This window comes from Leuresthes tenuis, unplaced genomic scaffold, assembly GCF_036924035.1.
Source record: "Leuresthes tenuis unplaced genomic scaffold, fLeuTen1.0.hap1 SCAF_19, whole genome shotgun sequence".
Taxonomy (NCBI): Eukaryota; Metazoa; Chordata; class Actinopteri; order Atheriniformes; family Atherinopsidae; genus Leuresthes; species Leuresthes tenuis.
In genome coordinates, this window is record NW_027325373.1 from 29880078 (window position 1) to 29905916 (window position 25839).

Sequence of the window (25839 nt, forward strand, 5' to 3'; positions counted from 1 at the left end):
ATCCCTGAAACAGGAATTTTCATCTTTTGGGATTCGTAAGTAAACCAGATTAAGATAAAGTCCCGTAGATGGCCTGTTTACCTTGCTCAAGTCTGAATTGGTGCTTGACACCGTTGCCTCACACCTAGGGGGTTCTTGGTTGGAATCCTGGCTGGGGCGGCCTTTCTTTGTGGAGTTTGCATGTTTTCCCCGTGTATGTGTGGGTTCTCTCCCGGTACTCCGGCTTCCACCTACTGTCTGACTGGGATAGGCTCTTGGAAGGAAAATGGATGAAGGGAAATCTGAATTGGTTGGTAAATAATTTCTTTTGCTTATCCCCAAGTTCAGAATGCTTCTGTTTGCATTCCAGGAAGAAAGGCTGCTGATGCATTTATTAATGACTTTGCTGTATTCAACATACATTTGACATTTTGCTGTAATAACACTGTAAAATAGATTATCTGTAATGGTGTGTTCAGTTTGAACTCAGAAGTCATAATTTTCAAGTTCACAGTTTGAAAATTCAACTGGAATATCTGCCTAATGGCAGATTTCAAATTTAGAGAAGCTCAAAATCCAAAGTGGTTACCCTGTGCCTAACAACTGTCAATAGTAATAATCTGTCTATTAGCACAAGCTGCCACCTTAAGGATGCCTGAAACAGTAGAATTACAGACTCTGCCACTGTCATTATTATCTGAAAACTAAGCTAAAGGATAGGTCACTTTTATGAACATACATTTAGGTAAAGCACTGCTAAAATGCAATTTCTTTATGTAATATTGGAGAACAATACAAGTTTCAACCTTACAAACATAAAATCTTTGACTGTTTAACTGCCGACTCAAAGTGGTTAGGGTTAGGTCTAATGTCCCCAGATATCAAGAAGACTTGAAGACACATGATCAATCTTGCGATCTGATTGGTCCTCAGTACGTAGAGGCTTTTGCACCCAAAGGATCGATCATGTGTCTTCAAGTCTTTTCAACTTTCCATTGTGGAGATGCTGTTTTGTGTCCGGATAGGATCCGGCGCGGTGTGAAAGTGGACTCAGGGGCGGACTCGTTTTCCGGATCCGTTGTGAAGGCAGTGCAAGTCTTTTTTTCTGTCTGGGTCCAGTCATTTAATTTTTCAACAGGAGCATAAAAATATTTGAATAATTTGACTAAATAGCCTGGAAGCTAACCCAGCACACTCAAACGGGCCGCGGCCCACACAGCTTTTTCTTTTCTTTTTGTCCTGCAAATGCTTACATTCAAGACATCTGCAATTTGATTAGGAATGGTAACTGAGTAGAGGGTATTAATACCACTGCCATTATTAATGCTTCTTATTAATTCAGTTATTCATCCGTTTGTTGCACGTCCTCTGGCACTAATCACTGCTTGACTGTTTCTTGCTAATTGAGAACAGTAGTCTTCATCAGTCAGGTTCCAACCTTCTTTCTTTTTTTATACTCATTTGAACCACAGTTGTCAATCAGATTAAGATCTGGACCATCTGCTGGCCATGTAATGAGTTGATACATCTTTCATGAAGAAAAGCTTGAGTTCTCTTTTCTCTGTGGTAAGATACATTTACATCCTGGAAACTGACTTTCCCTTCAGCAAACCTCCTTTAGATTAATGGTTGATGGAATGAAAACCTATCAATATCCAACGTGTCTGTTTCCTTTGAGGTGATGACAGCCATCTCCTCCAGTCCTTTACCGATATGCAATCTCATAATGTCATTGAGACTTTTCTATGTTTCACTGGACCTGCACCAAGCAAAAGTTCTGACATCACCGTCGTTGTTTGTGATTTTTAATTCATTAATGAATATTACCTACATCAAATCATCCACAGTCTACAACTATTTCTTTTGCCCACTGTAATTGTATCGGGTGTATTTAGGACCCAAAAGCAGCAAAGAACAGAGACAGCGAGAGTGGAAAATGACTGAGGCAGAAACAGGGAGGAACAAACTGTGACAGTAATGTTGTTTTCTTTGGTTTAGTTGTGATCTGCTTTAATTCCCAGTTTTTAAAGCTGATTTCTTACAGTCCATTCTCAGATATTGACGCCTCTTTCGCCCATTTGTTTTTCACTTCTTTTGTTGTTAATTTTCATTAAAGTTTGGAAGCCCTCTATTCCAACTGCAGACTGATTTTCATGTGCAGGTTTTTGTTCTTTAAATGCAATATGAAAGTGAATACAAAGTAGTTTGATGACTTTTTCTTCAAGACCAAGACCAGTTTTTATCTACTATTTGATTGAGTAAAATGAAAATTGCTTTTTTTCATATTAGGTTGCTGCCACCATGTTTCTTGTCTTGATTAAATCATTTAAAGCATGCTCGAAGGCTATGGGCAACAGCATCAGAGCCAGTGACTTAGATACAGATATAGAAAACTGTCTCTGTGCTGGAGACTGCTCTCGAGGCTCCAGAGCTGGTTAGAAGAATGTTACACAAACTGCTAAATGTAATGGACAACACTGCATACCCTCTGCACAGTACGATGTTAAGGGCATTTTGACTGTCAGAGTCGGGGAATGACGGGAGACGGAAGAGGAAAAAGGGAAAATGGCATGCAACAGTGACACATTCCTCTCAATATAACTCAAGAAACTTATTCTTGATATAACTGCTTTGATAAATGTGGCTTAGAAAGTAGCATCCTCATTTTATATCTATCCGTGGAACAATTAACACATTTTTTATTCATATGAAAAAATGCCTTGAATCGATATTTAACTCTTAATAGATCTGATCAGAATGGACAGCATATCAACAAAGGTATACAGGTAGACTTACATAGATGCTAGTCTGTCCAGCAATCGCATATATCACACACTCAAGAAATGAGTCCAAATAATTGGTACACGCAAGCAAAGCTGCATTTATTTTCACAATTGGCTTATTCTGAATTTAAGGATTGAAACAAATTTGTTAATGTAATGTTTGTCCAGCTATGTAAATGATACAGAATGCTAATGGTTTTGTCACTTTTGTTTTGTTTTTTTTTCAGTCAAAGGAAGACAGTTTGAAGTGAAGGACCTCTTTCTGGAGGACATTCTCAGGCTGACTGATTTTAACAACAGGGACATGTGGAAGTACAAGGAAGAGACTAAAAGACGTATGAAGTTTTTATCAATCTGTTCAATGTTTAATCAATGAGATAGAATTGTCTACAGCCTTAAGCCCAGCTTGATCTTAACATCCGATGAGTATTTCATGTGTTGTGGTTTTCAGAGGAGAGAAAACAGAAACATTTGACAGAGTGGTGTGAGGCAGTGGAGACCAGTTCTGTTGAGGAGAAAGAGATGACCCATGTGTTAGCACCAGGCTTCCTCCATGCCAGCAGTTGTGGGGACAGAGATGACAGGGACCTCAACAAGACGGTAAACCAAGTACACCCCTCATTGAATTTTTGCACATCTTTGCACGACAAAATTAATTGATATATAGCGCCAAATCACTAAAATATCACTGCAAGGCACTTAAAAAAATGTAGTCCAATTCAAGCCAATTATAATCCAGTTAATTGTAATACAATAATTATCTAATCAAATCAAAGGAAATCAAATCAAAGCTTCTCTTTGATTCAGTCCTATGTCCTGAGCTTGCACCCAGGTAATGGTGGAAAGAAAAAAAATTCCCTTCTAACAGGAAGAAACCTCCATCAGAACCAAAACCAGGAAGGGATGCCTTGACCGGTTGGGGGTTGAGAGGACAGGAAATGAGGCACAACAGGCACCATGAGATCTCGGCCTATAGCAACGTAACTAAGGAATGTTTCAGGCTCACCTGGTTGGAAAAAATTTCCAGCTTAGGGCCAGTTTTAATCAAAAATGCCTCATTACAGCAATACTGATAGCAAAAACAGGGAAAAACAGACAAAAATCCAATGCAGAAGAGTTTATTTAGGAAAAAAAGGAATAAAGAGTCCTTTCCGGAAAAAGACTTTTATACACTCAGTTTCTGCTTAAGTCCTGCCTTTCTTTAGAAAAAACCCCCTCTTCTGCCCACCAACAATTAGATCATACCCAATACTTCTCCCCTATTGGTTTGGCTTTTGGCCAACATCCCAGATTCCTTCTGTTTGAAGTAATGGTGTCCCGTGTATTCTCTAGCTGGACTAAACTGGGTCCCAACCTGTACCAGGCAGTTCTAATTTGTATTGGGCCACCCTACTGCATTTTTTTATACTTATTGTGTGTTAGTATATATTTTCAAAATCCATACAGTGTAGTAAATTTTAATAACATGTGAGTTACTTGAAAGTGTCAGGTTCGATGGTGCAGGAAGGGAGGACCCAGATACAGACTTCAAAAAAGGTAACTGAGGTTTATTCCAAAAACAAGGCACGAACAAAAAGCGCGGCTGAGCCGGTTATCATAAATACTGACTGTGAAAAAAGCGAAACAAGACTATGGATAAATAAACAGGACTATGAATAAGCAAGACTATGGAGCTATGACAAAACAAGACTGATTTATAAATAACGAGACTATGGATGACAAGACTATGAAATACTGTGACTATGAATGAACAAGACTATGGAACTGTGGATAACAAAACTATGAGGCAAAACCAGACTTAACATTCGTGGTAAAGTGAGGATTTTGCAATGAGTGACGGTAACCTGGAAACTATATAGTGTGGGGAGGTGATTTGTGATGGAGGAGGTGCAGCTGTGAAACAGAAAACAGGTGACTTGAGTGAAACTAAGTGACAGGGAAAAAACATGACCTGGAAACCTAGAACCTGAAAACATAAGAACCTGAAAACGTGAAGATCAAAACATAAAACCTTACAGAACCTGAAACATAACAAAGAATCCTGAAAACAAGAATATCAAAACATAAACCGTGACAGAAAGCAGTGCTTTACTTCATAATAACAATACAATAAGTAACATACTTCAGTATATTGTGGCGTGTACAATATCTATTTAATTCAGACTAATGTAGAACATACAATATAATTAGTTCTATGTGTGAGGAAGATTCTTCATTTACAAGAACAAACTGGAATCTATCAGATAAATATGACTTAAACCAGCCTAATGCAGTTCCTTTAATCCCAATAAGATGTTCAAGTCTCTGTAACAGAATGCTGTGATCGATCGTATCAAATGCAGCACTGAGATCCAACAGGACAAGCACAGAAACAAGTCCGCTATCAGAAGCTAACAGGAGATCATTGGTAACTTTCACCAGTGCCGTTTCTGTGCTATGATGCACTCTGAATCCTGACTGAAACTCTTGTTTTTGTTGGATAGACTTATCCACAGTCACAATGTCGGTGCAGAACTTGTTATATCCCAGGACAGCTGTTGTGTTCTGCTCTAAGTCTTGATGCTCAAAAACATCCCAGTTTGTTGTCTTAGAGCAGTCCTGCAACTGTTGAGAGACCAAACAGTTCTGGATGTGGTAGGAGCCCTTTTCCTGAGAGGGTTATGTGCTGGGATTAAGAGCACGGACATGTGGTCGGACATGAGGTAGTGGCTTCACCGTTAAGCCCATCTTCATGTTAGAGTAGACCTTGAACAGTGTATCCAGAAAGTTTTCACAGCGCTCCACTCTCTCCACAATATCCTATGTTACAGCCTTATTCCCAAATAGATTAAATTGATCTTTTACCTCAAAATTCTACACACAATACTCCATGATGACAAAGTGAAACGGGTTTGTTTGAAACTGTTTCACTGAAAAATAAGTAAAACATTTCCATTATTATTCACAGCGTTTGCTCAATACTTTGTTGAAGCACCTTTGGCAGCAATTACAGCCTCCAGTCTTTTTGAGCATGATGCTACAAGCTTGGCACCTATTTTTGGGCAGTTTTCCACATTTTCTTTGCAGAACCGCTCAGGCTCCATCAGGTTGGATGGGGAGTGTCGGTGCACAGCCATTTTCAGATCTCTCCAGAGATGTTCAATCGGGTTCAAATCTTGGCTCTGGCTGGGCCACTCAAGGACATTCAGGAGTTGTCCTGAAACCACTACTCTGTTATCTTGACTGTGTGCTTTGGGTCGTTGTTCTGATGGAAAATGAACCTTCACCCCAGTCCGAGGTCCAGAGCGCTCTGAAGCAGGTTATCATGAAGGATGTCTCTGTACATTGCTGCATTCTTCTCTCTCTTGACCCTGACTAGTCTCCCAGTTCCTGCTGCTGAAAATCATCCCCACAGCATGATGCTGCCACCACCATGCTTCACTGTAGGGATGGTATTAGCCAGGTGATGACTGGTTTCCTTCAGACATAACGCTTGGCATTCAGGCCAAAGAGTTCAATCTTTGTTTCCAGGGAATTTTATTTCTCATGGTCTGACAGTCTTTCATTTGCCTTGAGTGGCTTCTGTTTGGCCACTCTACCATACGGGCCTGATTGGTGGAGTGCTGCAAAAATAGTTGTCCTTCTGGAAGGTTCTCCTCTCTCCACAGAGCAAAGGTGGAGCTCTGTCAGAGTGACCATCGGGTTCTTGGTCACCTCTCTGACTAAAGCCCTTCTACCCTGATCTCTCAGAGTGGGCCAGCTCTCGGAAGAGTCCTGGTGGTTCCAAACTTCTTACATTTACTGATGATGGAGGCCACTGTGCTCATTGGGATCTTCATCGCTGCAGCAATTTTTCTGTAGCCCTCCCCAGATCTGTGCCTTGGTACAATCCTGTCTCGGAGACAATTCCTTGAACTTCATGTGGTTTGTGCTCGGACATGCACTATCAACTATGGGACCCTTTGTAGAAAAGTGTGTGCTTTTCCAAATCATGATCAATCAGTTTAATTTACCACCGGTGGACTGCAGTCAGGTTGTAGAAACTTCTGAAGGATGATCAGTGGAAACAGGATGCACCTGAGCTCACTTTTGAGGGTCATGGCAAACGTTGTGAATACTTGTGTAAATATTTTATTTTATTTTTAATGAATTTGCAAAAAATACTAACAAACCTGTTTCACTTTGTCATTATAGGATATTGCGTGTAGAATTTGGAGGTAAAAGATGAATTTAATCTCTTTGGGAATAAGGCTGCAACCTGTAGTCTCAGTTCATGTGTTTTGTTCCTTGTCATTCTCTCTTCTCAAGGAAGAAACCTTGAATGTGTTTTTTTTCCTCCCTTTCTCATTGGGACATTTTTTTTAAAGAACTTTGAGTTAAAAGAATAAAACCAAACTGTACACCTAAGAAATAAATTGAGGTAAAAACCCTCTGACGTTGTTTTAAGTTGAGTAAATTTGTACCAGCACTTAATTTTGGGACTATAAGTTTGAGAACCTTTGTTTTAAGTTGCATACTTAAAACAAAGTTGTTGCCACTTTGTTTGGTTTTGACCTGGCTGACACCTGAATAAGACATTAAAAACCAAACAGATTTGACTGTGGCTCTGGCAAAGAATGTGGCAAAGTGTCACAGTTGGCCCCCTCAAAGACTGAATCGGGGGCATCAAACTGGACCTGCTTGAAAACTACTATAGTAAACCACAGAATTGCAGGAGATCCAGGCGGTGAGGAGACCGGATAGCCAGGCAGCAAGGAGACAGACGGACCAGACCCCAGTCCCCTCACAGTGGTTAAGTTAACTGGCTCATCGGGTGACTAATTATTAAACTATGGATTTATTACAAGTTAATCAAAAAATGAGTGGGAATGGAACGTCAGCAGTGTTGGAAGAGCTGCCTGGGATAATGAAAAACCAACCCACAGGAACACGTACAGGAAGAGAGAGGCCAACAGGGTCTGAATTGTCCACTTGTTCACTATAATGTGAGTCAGCCATTTTGTAGTGCTGTTTGAACTTTCAACTGAAACTATTCATTAACTATATTGTGTGCTACAAACTTGTCACATGGTACACCAAAGGTAGTGTACAATATAGCCTCTGTACAGTGCATCAGTAGAAACAGACCATCATTTATTGTACCTCTCAGAGCACTCCAAGCTCGTGCTAACGCTCTCAGCTTGTTGTTGTGATTGTCTGACCAGTTGGAAATGTGTGGTGAGCAGGTTATACTTCCTCAGTTATGAAGTAGCTTGTTTCTTTTTCTGCCTGAGACAAATGTATTCATCATTAAATGTATTCTTGATTGTACAAAAACATCAGTAGACCAGCTGATGTTCTGTTTGTTGCTCAGCTGACTGTGAGATATGAACTGTGTTCATCTGCATACATTGACGGTAACTTCGATCTAAATGGAGACAAAAGTGGGAATGCATTTTAATCCCAGGTGTGAATACAAGGACTTAAAGCTGTCTGCTCGCAAACAGAGTGTCTTTAAGTTATCTAGTTTAACTTACCCTAACAACAAAAATCGCCCTAAACGATGTCAAGATGCTGGTCATCGACTTGATAAGTCAATCAAGGTTTTCTGGCTCTGCGTACATGTGCTCTCATGTAAAAGTGTTGATGCCAGATGAGCAGTCACAATGATGAATCTTCAGCTGCATATACAAAAAATGATTTTAGGATATTTATAACAGTCTGGAAACCACCTATATGCTGTCAAAGCAGGAAGGAAAAAAGAAAAAATGATCTTATGTATATGTTGAAATCAATAAGCTGACAACTGCCGCATCATTAAAGGGGAACTCTGGTACTTTTAAACCTAGACCTTATTTCTGGCATGAAATACGTTCATCTACTCACCGAGAACAGTTTGGTGAAAGTCGACGTCCTTCAGAAGATATTTAGATAACTGGAGATCCATATAACGGAGTGAACAGGGCAGGGACGATGCAGCCTCTAAATAAGGCATTATCTGTCTTTATTTCACCAATACTTAAAGAAGAATGAATGAATGAGCGTGTTCTATAGCTCTGTTAGCTCATAGCTGCTGTTATGTGGCTACTTGCAGCTATAGGAGAGCTAACGGAGGGATTTCTACACAGGCACTCTACTGGGACCACTTGTTAGATTATACAGCAATATTTGATAAACATGACAATTGTCAGTTTGGCCCTTGGTTAATCTATACTGTAGCTCAGGAAGAAGAGCAGTCACGCACCAATCGGAAGGTCGGTGGTTTCACTCCGGTTTCGCTGGGGTACATGTCGGGTAAGACACTGAACCCCACGTTGCCAACCTCCAATCGGTGTATGAATGTGTGTAAATGAGTAGAAAGCACATAGTTATAGACTAAGACAGTGGTTCCCAAACTTTCTCTGCTGGGCCCCCCTTTGGTACATAAGAAAATGTTTGCCCCCCTTCCCACACACACATATTTTATTTACAGACTCCCCTGTAGTTTATTTCACACATTGTGATTAATAAAACCTCAACCTTTTTAAAAAAATAAAGTAAACTGCCATTACAGCTTGTTTTAGAATGAGAAATAACTATCAAACCGCCTTCACAGTGTAATTATTCAAAGTGTTGGCTGCTGAGTCATCAAGCATAGTTGAAACCATGTCCTTAGGGCAGGGAAGTATTAATTCCTCCGCTGTCGTGTGCAGCTTTTTACACTGCGCCACTCGGTAGGCAACTTGATATGAGGCGAGTTGAGCATTTGCCGACACGGATGCAGCTTTAGTAAAAATTGACTGTTGAACACAGCAGTTTACAAGTTTTTTCTGGAAAACTCAAGTGGTTTGTCTTTGTGCTCTGGATGATTTGTCTCAAAGTGGCGTCTTAGCTTGTTCGGCTTCAAGCTGTCACAAGATAGCGCTTTAAGACAGACAACACACTGCGGTCGCTCCTCATTACCCACTGTTGTACAGGTGAAGCCAAAGGCAAGATACGTGTCGTCATATCTTCTTTTCTTTGCTGTGGAAGGAAATTGCTTTGGAATGCTTCATCCTCTGCTTTGCATTTACGTGGGAGCCCCATTAAAAACTTGTCCATGTTATGCGAGCAATGGGGTTTATTGATTGATTAATTAGTGCATTCCACCTGCACGCCCCCCCCTGCAATTGCTCTTGCCCCCCACTTTGGGAACCACTGGACTAAGACGTGCTGTATGAGTGAATGGGTGAATGTGACATGTAGTGTTGAAGCTCTTTGAGTGGTCAGTTGGACTAGAAAAGCTATACAAGCACAGTCCATTTACCATTTACATTACTGAGGGCAACAAAGTGCAGCTCATCAACTGGAACAGTCCATTGAAGTGGTACTGGATGACCAGAGAATCACCGAATATTTACAGAAAACCAACATCCTACAAATAGAAAATAAAAAATAAATTTTTACATACATTACACATGCCTGTAAATAATTAATTTGACATACTTCGCAGTATTATTCCAATCAAATAGTACATTCTTCTGTACTAACCTCCCCTTGTTAACATGGATTGCCCCAGAAGCTCTTAATCAGGCCCATTTCCCTCTTTTACCTCCACTGCCCTGCCATGAGGACAACTTGGAAGAGGTTAGTGTTACTAAGTTAGTATTACTTTGTGCAGCATACCATGTGTTGCATTTGATTAAACTACAGAATAAAGTGAAGAGTACCAAAAAGCGTGTTAGCTAAACTCTATGAATGCTAATTTAAGTCATCTCTTTTACACGGGCAGGATGGCCAGTCCCCAATCAATGTATTTTTGTGCTCATTTAGTTAACACACATCAGTACTATCAGTTTCACAGTGAAGGTGATGGAACCGCAGGTTTCTTGTGATCCACAACAGCTTTTTCATTGTGATCTAATAACTATCTTTTCATGATTGTTTAAACTTGGCAGTCTGTGTTGAGTGAAGGTGAGTTATGTGAAGCCTAATTTTTTTTTAATCATTTTGTGATTATGTGTCGTAGAGTAACAAAGGCACAGAGCAATTGGAGCCATGGCTGCTAAGGGAGATGGACTCTTGCATTTCCAACATTTTCCTCTATGAAGACCAGGATGCTTTCAGTCAACTCTTCAACCTTATCCTCAATGAAAATGTTAATGGTATGACTCTCATGGCTTTGTGCTTTTTTTCACTTCTATTGAGTTTTATTGACCCACAGATGTCAACATTTTTCACTCATGTGCTGAATGGGAAAGTTTTTGGTTATGGCACTATAGTGATCCAAACGCCACTATGTGTTTAGGTATGATACGAAGAAGAATGCAATTTCTGTCATCAACTGCCACATTTGACCAAATTATAAAGTACTTTTAGTCCCAGGGACTTCTCAGGATATTGAAGATTTTAGATTTTACCCTCCAATCTCAAATATTTGAGAAAAAAAGCATGAATAAATGGTAAATGGACTTGTATAGCGCTTTTCTAGTCTAACTGACCACTCAAAGCGCTTCACTACATATAAATGTAGTATAATATAAATGAATAAATGAATCTCTTCATGATGCTCACTGTCAGAGGTGAGAGTTGAGTCTGCAGGACACTCACAGAGTAGTAAATCAAGTGACCTTCAGGTGCTATGACACACAATGTGTAAATCTGAATGATCTTTTTCTTTCATTCACTACATTGTTGTCACAGTTGCTGGTCCCTCTCATACCTCCTTCTCCAGCTGCTCCACCTATGATGCTCATCCTGTTTAACCCCCTGCGAAATGAACTCCCCATGAATGGCTGAGTTATAATGTTACGTGCATAAACGGCAACAAACCCTGCGCTACAACTCACAGATTTTCCAAGTTGTGGCGGAGGCTCACCATGACGGCTGAGATTAACTGGCAGAAAAGTAATGTGCTTGTTCTTCTGACCTGCTCTAATAGGACTTTAATTTTCTGCTGTAGCATTGTTCTATTCAGGATTTTAAAAGGGTGGTGTGAAAAATAAAAAGAATTAACTTAAAATTACATTCAGAATGAAAACTCTTTGGGGAAATATCAGAAATCCTCCTTTGTGTTTGTGTCATGTGGTGGCTGCACCTGTCCTCTGCGTCAGGGCTTGCTCTGCTGAAGGTTTAACACTCACTTGAGTGCTTAGACCTAAAATCATTATTGTAGCCTTGATGCTAACACGAAGTACCATCTACAAATCAAAATATCATTTTCTTTCATCAGAATTAATGATTACTCTTACAAGTATGGTGACATTTAATTTCAGGCTCCGTTTTTTTCTTCATGAATTCTGTTATCTAGTGGACTCCATGCACAGTGAGACAGGCGCCACAGCTCTGATGGTTTCAGCAGGGCGAGGATTCCTTATGCAAATGCAGCAGCTGCTCATCATGGGTGCCAACATCAACATAGTGGCATCCAATGGGTGGTAGGACAATGTTAAATGAAGTGACAACCGTTTCCAATAAATGAAAGAAATGATTCTGTGAGTTAGAAGTGCTTTTGTTGCATTGAAATGGTAAAGACAAATGGTAATAATGGGTAATATGACATTTAAAAAAGAACAATCAACATGGTTTTGGACTTAATCCTAATAATCTAAACTCATATAGTGGGATGAGCTGCAGACCTGACCTCTCAAACATTAGCACGTTACACTTATCCTCTCATTTCAGGACTGCCTTTGACTTTGCAAAACACTTCCAGCAGACAGATGCCATGGATCTACTCAGATCTTCCATGTGAGTGTGTTTTTCTTTTGTTTTTACCCTCAGTGTTGTTAGCTTGAGTACTTTTCCTCAGCTTAATCTGTTTTATGAGGTTTGTAGTCATTGGAGAGGGTGTTATGGTGTACTAAATGGCTGGAGCCAGACACAGACTGGTGGTTTTTTACAAAATAATTAGAGAGAATGTGCTGGTAATGGGTCCAAAGGCTGGGTGGTTGGAACAACTGTTGGAAGTTGACAGAGAAATTTTGATCCAACTTGAATGGGAATGAGTTTTGATGGAAGGTAAACTGCTTGCTCCAGTCTTAGGAACCAAACTTGACGAAGGCAAAATGGAAACAGTGTTTCAGTACATGCTAAAACCTATGTGGAACCTTTGATTCAAAGCATTGTTCTGAGTTGTGTATCATGAGGAGGATGTCACTTGACTTGAAGTGTCAGTTTTTTGCCCTGCTTCAGAATTTAAATTCAGTGAAACACAAGTGGTGATCTCATTATCTTGTGTCGAAAATGAAATAATAAAATGAAAATACACTTTGCCCCATTCGCACACACACTCATACAGCACATAACTACGTGCTTTCTAACCATTCATACACACATTCATACACAGATGGATACATCGGTAGGCAACGTGGGGTTCAGTGTCTTGCCCAAGGACGCTTCAACATGTAGCCTGGGGAACATGTCCGGAGTCGGACCACCGACCTTCCGATTTATAGGTGACTGCTCTTCCTCCTGGCTACAGCCGCCCCTTATGCTACTCTTGAGGTTCAGCGCTATCTCTCAGACCCCGTATCTACCCTGAGAAGATGACCTTCAAGATGACTGGACCCACATCAGTGCTTTGTGAGAGAATGCTCTTCAAAGCAGGAGGGATTTTAAGAAAGAGAGGAAACCGTGTCAGTCCTAGCACTGCTGCACAGATTGTTTTTCTGAATAAAAATACTTAAATGTACAAAAGCACTCCCTAAAAATACTGACGGATTGAAATAAAATATCCTTCCATACAAATAATACTGTAAGCCAACACAAAAGTTACAAGAGACTAAAGACACGAGAAAACATTCCCCTGTTTGTGTGTAATATATTAAAATCACACATTTATTTGGACCACCAGATGACGCTGTGGAGAAATGTTAAGAATGTTCCAGAAGATGGAGTCTTTGTCGCAGGTGGATCACATGATCAGTCAGTCGCTTCAGGAGGAAAACAAGAAAAAGCCCACAGGTCCGAATGCCACTCTTTTTGGTGGCATTCGCCTGGTAAACGTGTTCAAGGAGTTAGCCACTGTGGCGACCATGTTGCTGGTAAACGTTCAGAGTTTATATAGATCCTTTTCACCTTAGTTGTGGTCTGGAGCTGATTTCCCAATGAGGCAGGCAAGGAACATAGTGTCTTCACTTCAGCACAGAGGTGTCCTTGGGATCAAACTGCAAGCCTTGTGATTAGTGGACGAACAGCAACACATGAGCCATGACTGCTTCTCACTGGCTTGGGAAGGGAGACCACAGCAAAATACAAAAGGGCCACTGAAGAAAACCTTCCCCACATTGCAAGTGATTTGAGACTGGAGTAAAGGTTCACCTATTAATACAGCAGAACAGCCAGGGTAACGCTGAAGTTACCCAGCCAAAGGTCAGTCTTAAATCCTGTTGTTCTGTGTAGCGACGGAACGCTGGCAGTTCACACACTTCTCCTTCTAATCTGAAGAAGCTTGAGACTGTCCCTGTCTAAGCCTTCTTCAATTCATAGCTTGGCCTTCTCTCCCCCTTTGCCACGCTGTTTGATTCTCGAGGTGCTTCTGAGTGTGTGTGTGTGTGTGTTTAGTGCCAACGGTTAGCCATTTACACTCACCAAATCCATTAAAACCTGTTTTCAGACAAAGCACAACACCATGTTGTAGATTGCTGTAAACGCTCAACCATCTTCAAATTTCAGTAGCCAGCAGTCTGGCTACCTGCACAGCTACAGTACACCACTCCCCTGTTGCTTAACTTATCCAAGTACACTTGAAGTTCTAAATGCTGCCAAAGGTGCCTCTAAAAAGTACTCAATTATCTAAATGCTTGTGCAAATGAGCAATGGCAGGTTTAGATTTTTTTCTTATAGATTAAAATCATAAAAACTGTTCTCCTAAAAAATCAGTTTTCCTAGAATTTTTCAATGATAAAAAGAGTGCAAAAAGTGCATGGGTCGTGATACTGCTGAAGTAACTGTATGTTGTTGTCACTGTGCAGACCTTTGCAGAAGGCGAGCAACCTGGAAGAATCAGCTTTGATGCAGGGTGGCGGTTCAGAGCTGAGCACTGAAAACCAAGAGTTGCTCAAACTGTACCACCACAGCTTTGATGATCAGTTTGTGGACCTTGATCTCATCATGGCTCTACTTTACAACATCTGCTCCACCACCAGTGACGGTGAGGCTCAGCACTGTTGACACTTCTGGCTGCTTGGATTCATGATTACAGCCCAAGTTCAACGAAGGTGTGATCTAACGTAGAGGTTGCACTAGACTTTCACTCTGTGCAAGAAAATTACAGGCAGGGTTTTTCTTTCAATCGGACATTGCATTTTAGTTTCAGAAACCATTCCAATATGACAACTACATGGATACATGCTCCCCATTCATATGGCCGTGAGAGAAAATAATCTGTAAACACAACCAGTTTTCAAAATGTGTCTTTATTAAGAAATAATGAGATTAAAGTGTGATGATGAATATTTGGTGAAGGATACCCCTGACCTCACCCAGTGAACAAGCATATCCGTCACAGAGCTTGTGTCACACTGTTATTTCAGATTAGAACTTTCATGCAACCATGAAGCGAAAAGTAGAATCACCCACTGAATATGTGATTACCTCAGGAAGTTTGTTATCTGGCTTTTTCTTGGTAATCTTGGGGTTGTGTCAAAGAGAAAAAATGATGCGTTTGTAGCACTTTGTCATGCTTTGGCTGTGTCAGAACGCTCTCTTATGAGGTTAAGGCTCGTAGAAACACCAAAAGGACGAGTGTTGAATTTTCCTCCACTGGATTTCAATTCTACCCAGTTGGTGTGGAGTTTGGGCTTATGAGTAGTAGAAAGACTCTTGACACGTTATGGTCATATGGTGTCACTGACTCACCTGATCATTGTTTGGATTGTTTAGGTTATTTTCACCTGTGGGATGTTTACTTGCCTGACCAGGCATGTTCTGGCCACAAGATCCAATATGTGGATAGTTGTTAAACCGCCTGGGGGGGGCAAGGCTGCATAGTGGTGCTGGAAATGTGATACCTCTGATCAGGTCCACCTCTTCTGCTTTGTTGAAACAGCACAGTGAAATGAGATTGGACACAAGTTGGGTCAGACCTGGTTTCTCTCACGTTCAGGGATGGCAGTAATCCTGACTGTTGCACTTGGCCTGACCCACCATAACTGTAGAATCATAGATTCCTAAAATGGCTCAAACTTGTTGAACACAAAACAATCAAAAGAGACTGTTTTCTTTTTTAAACAGTTTTCTGGTGTGCTGCAATGAGTCTAAAACAGCACATCAGCAAAGCTGCCACATCCCCAACATTACCACAACGTAAACTCTTCCCTTTTGCTCCTCAGGTGCTGTCCTTATTTTCCTTCCCGGATACGATGAAATAGTGTCCCTCAGGGACCGCATCCTGTTTGATGATAAGAGATTCTCCACACACTCTGAGAGGTAAAATTTAAACCCTTTCTAAGAAGAATGGAAGGCATCTTCATGCAATTCTTGTAATACTGTACATTTTTAGAAACAACATGCGCTTTAATATTTGACAGAGTTTGTTGTTAGTAAATGCTGATAGATTGTATCTTAAATATGGCACTTACTGGTGTCTTTTTTTTTTTTTACTGGTGTCTAACACAGTAGTAGTGGTCGCTGCCTGGAATGCCCATATAGAGAAACTACATTTGGGTCCCTTTGTATTGTTGGATCATTGAAAGCACTTTTAGATAAAAACATTTCTATTTCTCCGATACTGAGCAGAACTCATGCTCATTTACACCCCGTTCATCGCTGCAGCACTTTTCAAACTCTGCTTTAGCCGGAAGGGAATATCTCGTCGATGAGCTGCTAAAACTTCATAGCATCTGGTCTCTCTGCCTTGACCCACAGTTAAACTCTGCCTTTCACTTGACACCGCCTTATATGAAAGTTGGCCCTGTCTTGCCCGTTCATATTTGCCAAGCAGAAAACCCTGTGAAATGGTACTTGGATTTAAACCAAAATTCATATCCCGATAATTCTTGGCTGAATGGCGATGCACGAAATATGCAGATATTTTATACAATTTGGGCTAAATGTTTGGTTTTAACTCAATGCTGCACTTAAAACAACATCACATTTTAATTTCATTTATTTCATTTCTATATTTGTTCTGATCATTGCCATATTCAAATCAGACAAACACAACTAAACTAAACTAAAACATATTCCATGACCAGAAAGGAGCATCTTATTTGTAAGGAATCTGTAAGGAATTCCACAGCTTAACTCCAGCAACAGAAATCTGTTTTAAAGTTGTTCTTTGCAAATTTCCTGCGATGATCTTCATAATTAGAACTAAATATAAAAAAAAATTGCAAATTCCCTGGTATTGTTTTACTTTTTGCCATGAACACGACTGCGAGTGTCTGTAGTTTGACCAAATCATCCTGTTTCAGTACTCTTGATTCAATGAATAACCTATTGGTGTGTTCTCTATAACCCACATTATGAATAAGTCTGACTGCTCTTTTCTGTAAGATTCATTCAATCTTATCCTACTCGGCTCAGTGATCAGTGCAAATAAACCTCTGCTGCATAATGCATCCAAAAGATTTGATGTAAGATTATGTTTAGGTACATTTAGTAGGTCAATATGAAAATCTCCACAAATATTATTTGTTTCCCTTTCGTTTAGCTTGTCCATTACTTCTTCCAGTTTGTCTTTGAAGGTTTCTATATTTGATCCTACACACACGTCACAACAACATTTACAGTTTCCATTTCAATTTCCACGGTTATATATTCCTTTCCAGATCAAAAATCATTGATTGCCATCGTCATAGATTCATTCAATTACATACCCCCCCTTATTACCTCTATTCATACAATAACTCATAACCCTGGATATTGAATTCAACTCCTTTTTCTTGATTTAACCATGTCACAGAAGGCAATCAATTTAAATTTATCTTTGAATGAACTCAAATATTCATTAATCCTGGTGAAATTAGCATAGAGACTCCTACAATTAAAGTGTATTAACAAAAATCTCTTTTTTAGTTCTACATTGTCTTTAAACTGATCATCTGTAAAATACTCACACATATCATTAATCTGACTAAAGGCATGACTTTCTGGGTCAACATTGAGTTCAAAATCATATATATTATCCTCCGAAACATGAGTTCTGGAAAAGACTTGATTGTCCAGTTGCTCAGCCATTAGTTTGTCCATCTAGAGCAGCCTTATGTAGCCACAAAAGGACATAGCCTCGTTCAGTAAACGGACCTTTTTACCTTTTGTTTCCACAAATACCTTTGTCCTTTTTCTTTGCATGCTGACTCAGAGAGTCCAGTAATGTCTTTCCACCACAGGTCAAATCACCTGTCGGTTTTTTTCTGCCCTGGGAGTGGTGCGTCTCCCAGCCTGCGGCCTGCAGCGTTCTGCTCCTTGTCAAAAACCTCCATATTAACACCATACTCAGACAAACCTTCCGCAGCATCTTTGGGATTATCAAACACCTTGAACTTCCCATCTGGGAGGTAAACCTTTAGTCTCGCTGGAAAAAGGATGCAGAACTTGATCTTCCTCTCCTGTAATTGTTTTCTCACTCGTCTGTATTTTGCGTGTTCCTCAAACACCCGAGTTGTAAAGTCCTCCTCAAAATAAATCCTGCAGTCTTTCACACAGATACCCTTCTTGGACCAGGCGGCTTGGGGCACCATTTGCTTCATTGTGTAGTTTTGGAAATGGACAATAATTGATTAATGGATAAGCACCTGAGTTGCAGCGCCTTCACGGTCCTTACTTTCCGCGATTCTTAGTTCTGCTGCATTCATTCTTAATTTCAGTTCATCAGTGTGCTGCCTCAAATCATTGGTTTCTTTCTTTATCATTTCAAAGTTTCCAGCCGTTTCCATACGAAATTCTTTCAGTACCTTTAGGATTTCAGTAAGTTCCATGTCGCTTCCCTCACCTGCATCAGGTGAAGTCTCTTCAGATAGATTGCTTGCCTGTTTCTGTCTTCCCTTCTGCTGTTTCCTTCGTGACATTTTCTTACTTTTTGAAAGAAAATTTTGATCCGATGTTTGTGTATTAAGAGGTGAGGGGCCATCTAATAAATATGTGTGTGTGTGTATTATGGTTGAAGGGCTGAACCAAAGCACTTGGCAGTGCTCTGCAGGAAAAGTTTTAGTTGGTCTTAGTTAACAGGGAGCTGCAGCTTTGTTCAGCAGAGACACATTCGGGAGGAAAAGTCTGCATGTGCTGATGGGGGTATGGTGAGAAGATGGTGGTGCTTCTTTTGAGAAATAAAGCAACAATAACGAGACATTGAACGCTAGCTCTGCTGAGCTTATTGCTGACAAACAGAGTGAAAGGCGGGAGCTGGGCTGCCGGGAGAAATACTCAGGCAGCTTTACAAGGGACACCGACAGCATTACATTACACTGGAGTGAACAATATTATCTGATTTCACACCTCATTTGAAAAAATACTGGTGCAAATCAAAAAGGTGGTATACTGCCCAGCTTTACTGAATTATATTGACTTGAACCCCTCCAAATGTAGATCCCTATGAAAACAGTATAGTGGCTCCTCCAGATTTTATTTGGAAAGTTAGAAGAGTCTTGCTCTGATTTGATACGTCTTATTTGTCTAAATTCCATTTCCATGAATCTCTAGGTAGTGGTGAGTGCAAAGTTAATAAGCCAGGTTAAAAGGAAGCTAAAAAATTCCTAAATATATGACAACATTTCATAATGGACTTTGTTTTCATTGTTGATGCCACCGCGTTCTTCAGTAGCTTGCCATACACTGTGTTCTGTGGCTGACAGAGGGGTGTTATCTCTCAGTTACCAGGTGTTCACCCTACATTCAGATATGCAGACTCTGGATCAGAAAAAAGCCATGAAGACCTCTCCACCGGGTGTTAGGAAGATAGTAAGTCACTTTTTTTCACAATTTTTTTTCTTTTAGGCTGTTATATTATAGAGATTTCCACCTTTAGGATGAAACCTATGGTTTTACTCTCAAGGGTGACACACACCTCAGCAGCTCGATACTTGTCCCAAAGGTTCTGAACCCTTTTGGGTTAACACTGAGAGCAAAGCAAGGGAAAAATATTTCTTAAGGGCAATCAGTGTCTTTTTCACAAATGATTGGGGTGATGCTTTATGGTGAAAGTATCGAGATATGAAAAAATGTATGGCATAATCTATTATTTTACTGAACTGAGTGGTAGAGATGGATTAGGTAGGTTTACTTCGGCATCATTTGGATTTGATGCAGGACATTAAAGGGTGAATGTCACTCATTTGCTCTCAAGGACTGTAATACATTCAACTCTGTGAGCTACATGTTTTCAATGATGTAGCATCTTTTTTTGTAACAGTTAGCATTTTTTAGTGTTCATACTTGTCACTCATGACAAAAAATATGATAATGTACACTCTCAGGATCATATGTTTAAATTCTTTATCCATCATGCAGTCAGTTATTCTGCTAATAACAGAAAACTAAACATCTGGAGTCATAAAGACACAAGAACAAGGTCCTCAGAATACATTACCTGTTAATTTAATTCAATTCAGTTTATTTACCGCATCAATGTCATCTCAAGGCACTTAAATAATATAGTCCAATTCAAGCCAATTGAAGTTAAATTAATTGTAATCATAATCCAATCCATTTAATTTAATTCCAAATTATTCCAATTCATTCATGTAGAGCCATTTAGAAACTCTGGGAACAACAAGTAAACCTGCAGTTTGGGAACGAAGTGCTCTGTTAGGAAAATACCTTACAATTAAATCTTTAAGATATGATGGAGCTCGGTCATTAAGAGCTTTATATGTGAGAAGAAGAATCTTAAATTCTATTCTGAATTTAACAGGGAGCCAATGAAGAGAAGCTAAAACTGGAGAAACATGATTTCTCCTGTTAGTTTTCATCAGAACTCTGGCTGCAGCATTTTGGATCAGCTGGAGGCTTTTCAGAGAATATGTGGGACAGCCCAATAATAAGGAATTACAGTAGTCCAATCTTGGAGTAACAAATGCATGAACTAGTTTCTCTGCATCACCCTGAGACAGGATGTTCCTGATTTTAGCAATATTACGAAGGTGAAAGAAGCCAGTCCTAGAAACCAGTTTTATATGTGCGTCAAATGATCAATTCTGGTCAAAAATAACTCCAAGGTTCCTCACTGTAGAACTAGAAGCCAAGGAAATACCATCTAGAGTAACTATATAACTAGACAATTTCTCCCTGAAGCGCTCAGGTCCAAAGAGAACAACTTCAGTTTTGTCTGAATTTAAAAGCAGACAGTTCTGAGTCATCCAGGTCTTTATGTCTTTAAGACAGGCTTGTAGTCTGACCAACCTGTTGGTTTCATCTGGTTTCATAGATAAGTACAGCTGAGTATCTGTTAAGTGCCTCGATAAACTGTGCAGTGATCAGCAAATCTACAAATAATTATTAAATTTTTTCCCATTGTTTCCATTCCCATTGTACTCTGAGCAACCAAAACCTTTGCACTGTGCTGTAAATTAATTTAAGCTTTCTACAGGTTCCGTTACTCAGTCGCACGGTTCTCGATGTGAGAGGCAATTTCAAGACAAATCACTAAATACTAAACGACATTATACCTGTTCATTTTTTTTCTACAGATTCTTTCCACTAACATTGCTGAAACAAGCATCACCATCAATGATGTGGTCTTCGTCATTGATTCTGGAAAGGTCAAAGAGGTGCAGTCCCTGTGGGAAAGTTACAATACGAGCACGGCATCATGTCTAACAGTAAAAGACTTTCAATGCAAATTGTTTGGGATTAAAACTCTTTTCCCCTGTTTTAGAAGTCCTTTGATCCCGTCAGTCATACGTCCACGTTAAAGACCGTTTGGATCTCCAAAGCCAGTGTTCTGCAAAGGAAAGGAAGGTAACACTGTGGTATCAACAGTGTACTTAGGTTTTTCATCTCTGAACACATGTTAAATCTGTCTCCAGTAATGCTGTTCTTCCAGTGTGTTGTGTTATTAAAAAAATAATATTCAGTAAAAGACTTGAGTGGCTTTATCCTCCACATTGAACAGCTCCATATTCTCCTTTTAGCTTTTCTTGTTTGCTCTACAAAAAATGGATTTTTGCTTTGAGCTTCGGACTCTCATTAGGCTCATACTGTTCATGCTTCCCTTAAGCAATATTTTTAGGCAGAACGTCTATGGAAATGTTTTCATAGTGATAGTGATCTGCATTCAGGTCACTATAAGTTTGTTTTTAAGACGTTAAGACCTGGATGGCTTTTTGTCCTACATTTACACTTTGATACAATTGAGATTATTACGTTTGGCCATAAACAGTCTATATAAACTATCTGGCTGTGTAGTTATTATAGATGGTATTAGTAGTACAGTTAGGAAGTTTAGAATTATCTTTCCTAGGATTTGATACACTGCAGATGTAACACTATATTCGTTCCTCTCTCCTTGACCAAGCTCCTAAACTGATTTGAGCTAAAATGCATTGGCCTGAGCTGATATATTTATGTGTGATGTAATGTTTAAAGCTGCTATTGCTGTTAATATTTGTTTTACCCAGTGTTGGTAATCTAAATTTCAGCCATCTGAAGAATGTATAGAAAGTGTTTTGTTTCCACAGAGCTGGGCGCTGCCGACCTGGGATTTGCTTCCATCTCTTCAGTAGACTCAGGTTCAACAACATGCTGGAATTCCAGGTTCCACAGCTGCTACGTATGCCACTGCAGGTAGTCGCACCGCTTTATTTTTCTAACATACTGACATCTATAGCTGTTCACCAGTACCTAACAGAATTTAGTTGAGTAGAGGACATAGTTATGTACAGTGTGATGGTAATAGCTACTACAATGATGGGCAGGTCTTCCAGGTTGTAAAACTACGTGGAAATTGGAAGTGCACAATGACTGGTTGTTCAATATGGTTGAACGTAGAGCCAAGATATAACATGGAACGCAGAGCCAAAATAAGAGACTGCTGCACAGACATCCTTGGTACATCTGCAGCTGCAGACTCACTCCATTCGGTGAGCAGGTGTACTCCAGTAGAGCTGAAAAGAGGGTGGTTTGTTCATTTTTGCAGTGCATGGTGTGGAAATAAACATCAAATTTAAAAGAACGATTCTTTTTCACAAATGATTGGGGTGATGCTTTATGGTGAAAGTATCGAGATATGAAAAAATGTATGGCATAATCTATTATTTTACTGAACTGAGTGGTAGAGATGGATTAGGTAGGTTTACTTCGGCATCATTTGGATTTGATGCAGGACATTAAAGGGTGAATGTCACTCATTTGCTCTCAAGGACTGTAATACATTCAACTCTGTGAGCTACATGTTTTCAATGATGTAGCATCTTTTTTTGTAACAGTTAGCATTTTTTAGTGTTCATACTTGTCACTCATGACAAAAAATATGATAATGTACACTCTCAGGATCATATGTTTAAATTCTTTATCCATCATGCAGTCAGTTATTCTGCTAATAACAGAAAACTAAACATCTGGAGTCATAAAGACACAAGAACAAGGTCCTCAGAATACATTACCTGTTAATTTAATTCAATTCAGTTTATTTACCGCATCAATGTCATCTCAAGGCACTTAAATAATATAGTCCAATTCAAGCCAATTGAAGTTAAATTAATTGTAATCATAATCCAATCCATTTAATTTAATTCCAAATTATTCCAATTCATTCATGTAGAGCCATTTAGAAACTCTGGGAACAACAAGTAAACCTGCAGTCTGAGAGCAAAGTGCTCTGTTGGGGAAATATCCAACAATGAGATCTTTAAGATATGATGGAGCTCGGTCATTAAGAGCTTTATATGTGAGGAGAAGAATCTTAAATTCTATTCTGAACCTCAGTTAACCACCATCCTTTAAATCTATACAAATATCTGATGTGGAACTGCTATTTTTTAAATGCCAACCATTATATATACCATGGTAATTAAATGCTGTATTTTTAATTGTTGTTTCAATAAACTAAGAGTTAATTCATTAATACCACTTAATTTACTCAATAGCTCATTTTGGACAAGCACTGATGGAAGCTTGTTCAAAAGGAATTATGATAATTAGTAAATGCTGGCTACTTGAATGAGTCACATGTGAAATACTCCCCTGGTGCTTATTTTGTGACATTTTAAAATGTGTCACTTGCAGCAGTTACGTTAACAGACCAACACAGATCAGGGGGTCATTTGATTGTGTTATTAAATTATTAAATAAACATAAAAAAACAGTGGTGTCGGCAATAATAGCACAGTGCTGTAGCTGAAGTTTCTGCTCTGATTATATATCAATGTTGTCGACAACACCCATTCACTACTGTTTAGTTTAACACATTGCAGCGTGCTTGTTAAGCATGTTCTGATGGGGTTTGATGTCAAAGAAACCCTCAAAACAGGATGTAAAACCAGCGCTGTTGAAAGAAACCGTATAATGATGACAAAGGAAAATAAAGCCAACAGCCGTTTTCCAGAGTTTGCTTTTACTCATAACAGATTATTTACAATTAATTTCAATAGCAGGGTTAAAGAAAACAGCTTTTTCTCATATATTCATGATCATTTAGAATATCATGTCAATATTAGGGCTTTAGCGATACACTAATATCACGATACGATACAATAAATGATATTCAATCAATGATTCGATTAGATTCGATACGATTTGCTTTGATACACTTACATAATTTTCTGAAAGATTTTAAAGGGACAGTGTGATTTTTAACGTGAATTGTCGCTGATTGGACAGGTGGTCTGTCCTTTGAACTGGAAGGACAACACCGCCAGACAAAAAGACACAAATGAACATGTCACAAACGTCTTCAGGGTACGCACACTCATGTTTCTGTTGTGAATTGTCGATAGCATATCCAGTATCACGTTGTATCCATGTCCTTGATCAAAATATTCTTTAATAGCAGCGCGTACGTTGTCACTAGTGGCGCCCATATTTTGAAAACGTGTAAACCATGTCCTTCAGGTAAATATCTGATTATAAATGATATTAAAGAAGTGTCTCTTAAAATGATTCATAGGTTTTATCCCTGTTAGTTATTTCTACGTAGCTACAAAAAAAGACATTGAGGCAGACTGCTCACTCTGCACACAATCTGAAGAAGATCTTTGTCATTTGTTCTGGTCTTTTTTCATATGTTTTCTGGCAAGATGTCTGTACATTAATTTCCCCAAAAATTTTATCTGATTTCTCTCTTACATATGTAAACGTACTGTTTGGGTTTTTTCCTATCCTGTGAAAAACAAAGATCACTTGCGTTGCATGCACGCATGTTCCTTTCAAAATGGCCGACTTCCTGTGGCCCTGGCACCATGGTGTCCATAGGCTTTTTTGTGCGTTTGGCGTTATTGCAATGTTGTAGGTGGCGCTACAGAGCCATTTTGCGCCGTTATCCCCCACGACTGGCGTCCCTGCCAAAATTGGCGTGGTTTGGAGCAAGATTTGCAAACAATAATAATAATAACACCTTCAGGAACAACAGGGCCTTCGCAGTTCACTGCTCGGGCCCTAAATATCACATCATCAACCTGCTTGTTTACTTGCTAAATACCATATACACAAATCCAAATTCTCTAATCACAAACCATCTTTTTTCGTTTTTGAGAAGGAACTCAAACAATTCATTACAGCAATCCAACACTCTATAAACAGAAAAGCCATCAAAACTTTATATAACATTTATGAACTAATTTATCACTTTTGTAAATTGTGACCCCCTGGTATTGTATTATATTAATGTACTGTGTTTTCACTAATTGTAGTGTCTGACTTTTCAATAAAGCTTGCTTTAAAAAGATTAAAAAACAAAAAATTGATACTTTATCGGCAAAAATAACTATATTGATATATATTGCAGTATCGATAAAATTGCTTAGCCCTGGTCAATATAGAAAAGAATAGAATAGAACCTTTATTGTCGTTGCCATCCACACGGTAGTACAGTGCGAGAAAGGGTTTGATACTGTACAGCTGCAAAATAATTATAAAATTATGACAGGAAAGAAAAAAAACACAACATGAAGTGAGCAATGCAAGTCAGTAACTGATTACAGTGTGAGACTTTGTTTAGATAGATAGATAAATACTTTATTGATCCCGAAGGAAATTGCGGAAATTACGAGAACATACAGTGCGG

At 39.3% G+C, this 25839-nt stretch overlaps 1 protein-coding gene across 2 annotated transcripts in view; it reads left to right on the forward strand.

The window, feature by feature from the left end:
* Positions 1-25839, forward strand: part of ythdc2 (YTH domain containing 2) — a 96545-nt gene that overhangs the window by 36949 nt on the left and 33757 nt on the right. For both annotated transcript variants that reach the window (XM_072371563.1, XM_072371564.1), the window contains exons 9-19: positions 2990-3097; positions 3214-3362; positions 10708-10843; positions 11989-12115; positions 12363-12428; positions 14654-14832; positions 16013-16109; positions 19493-19580; positions 21308-21388; positions 21496-21578; positions 22298-22403. In XM_072371563.1, coding sequence (XP_072227664.1) covers positions 2990-3097; positions 3214-3362; positions 10708-10843; positions 11989-12115; positions 12363-12428; positions 14654-14832; positions 16013-16109; positions 19493-19580; positions 21308-21388; positions 21496-21578; positions 22298-22403 — 1220 coding nt within the window. The remainder of the gene's footprint in view (positions 1-2989; positions 3098-3213; positions 3363-10707; positions 10844-11988; positions 12116-12362; positions 12429-14653; positions 14833-16012; positions 16110-19492; positions 19581-21307; positions 21389-21495; positions 21579-22297; positions 22404-25839) is intronic.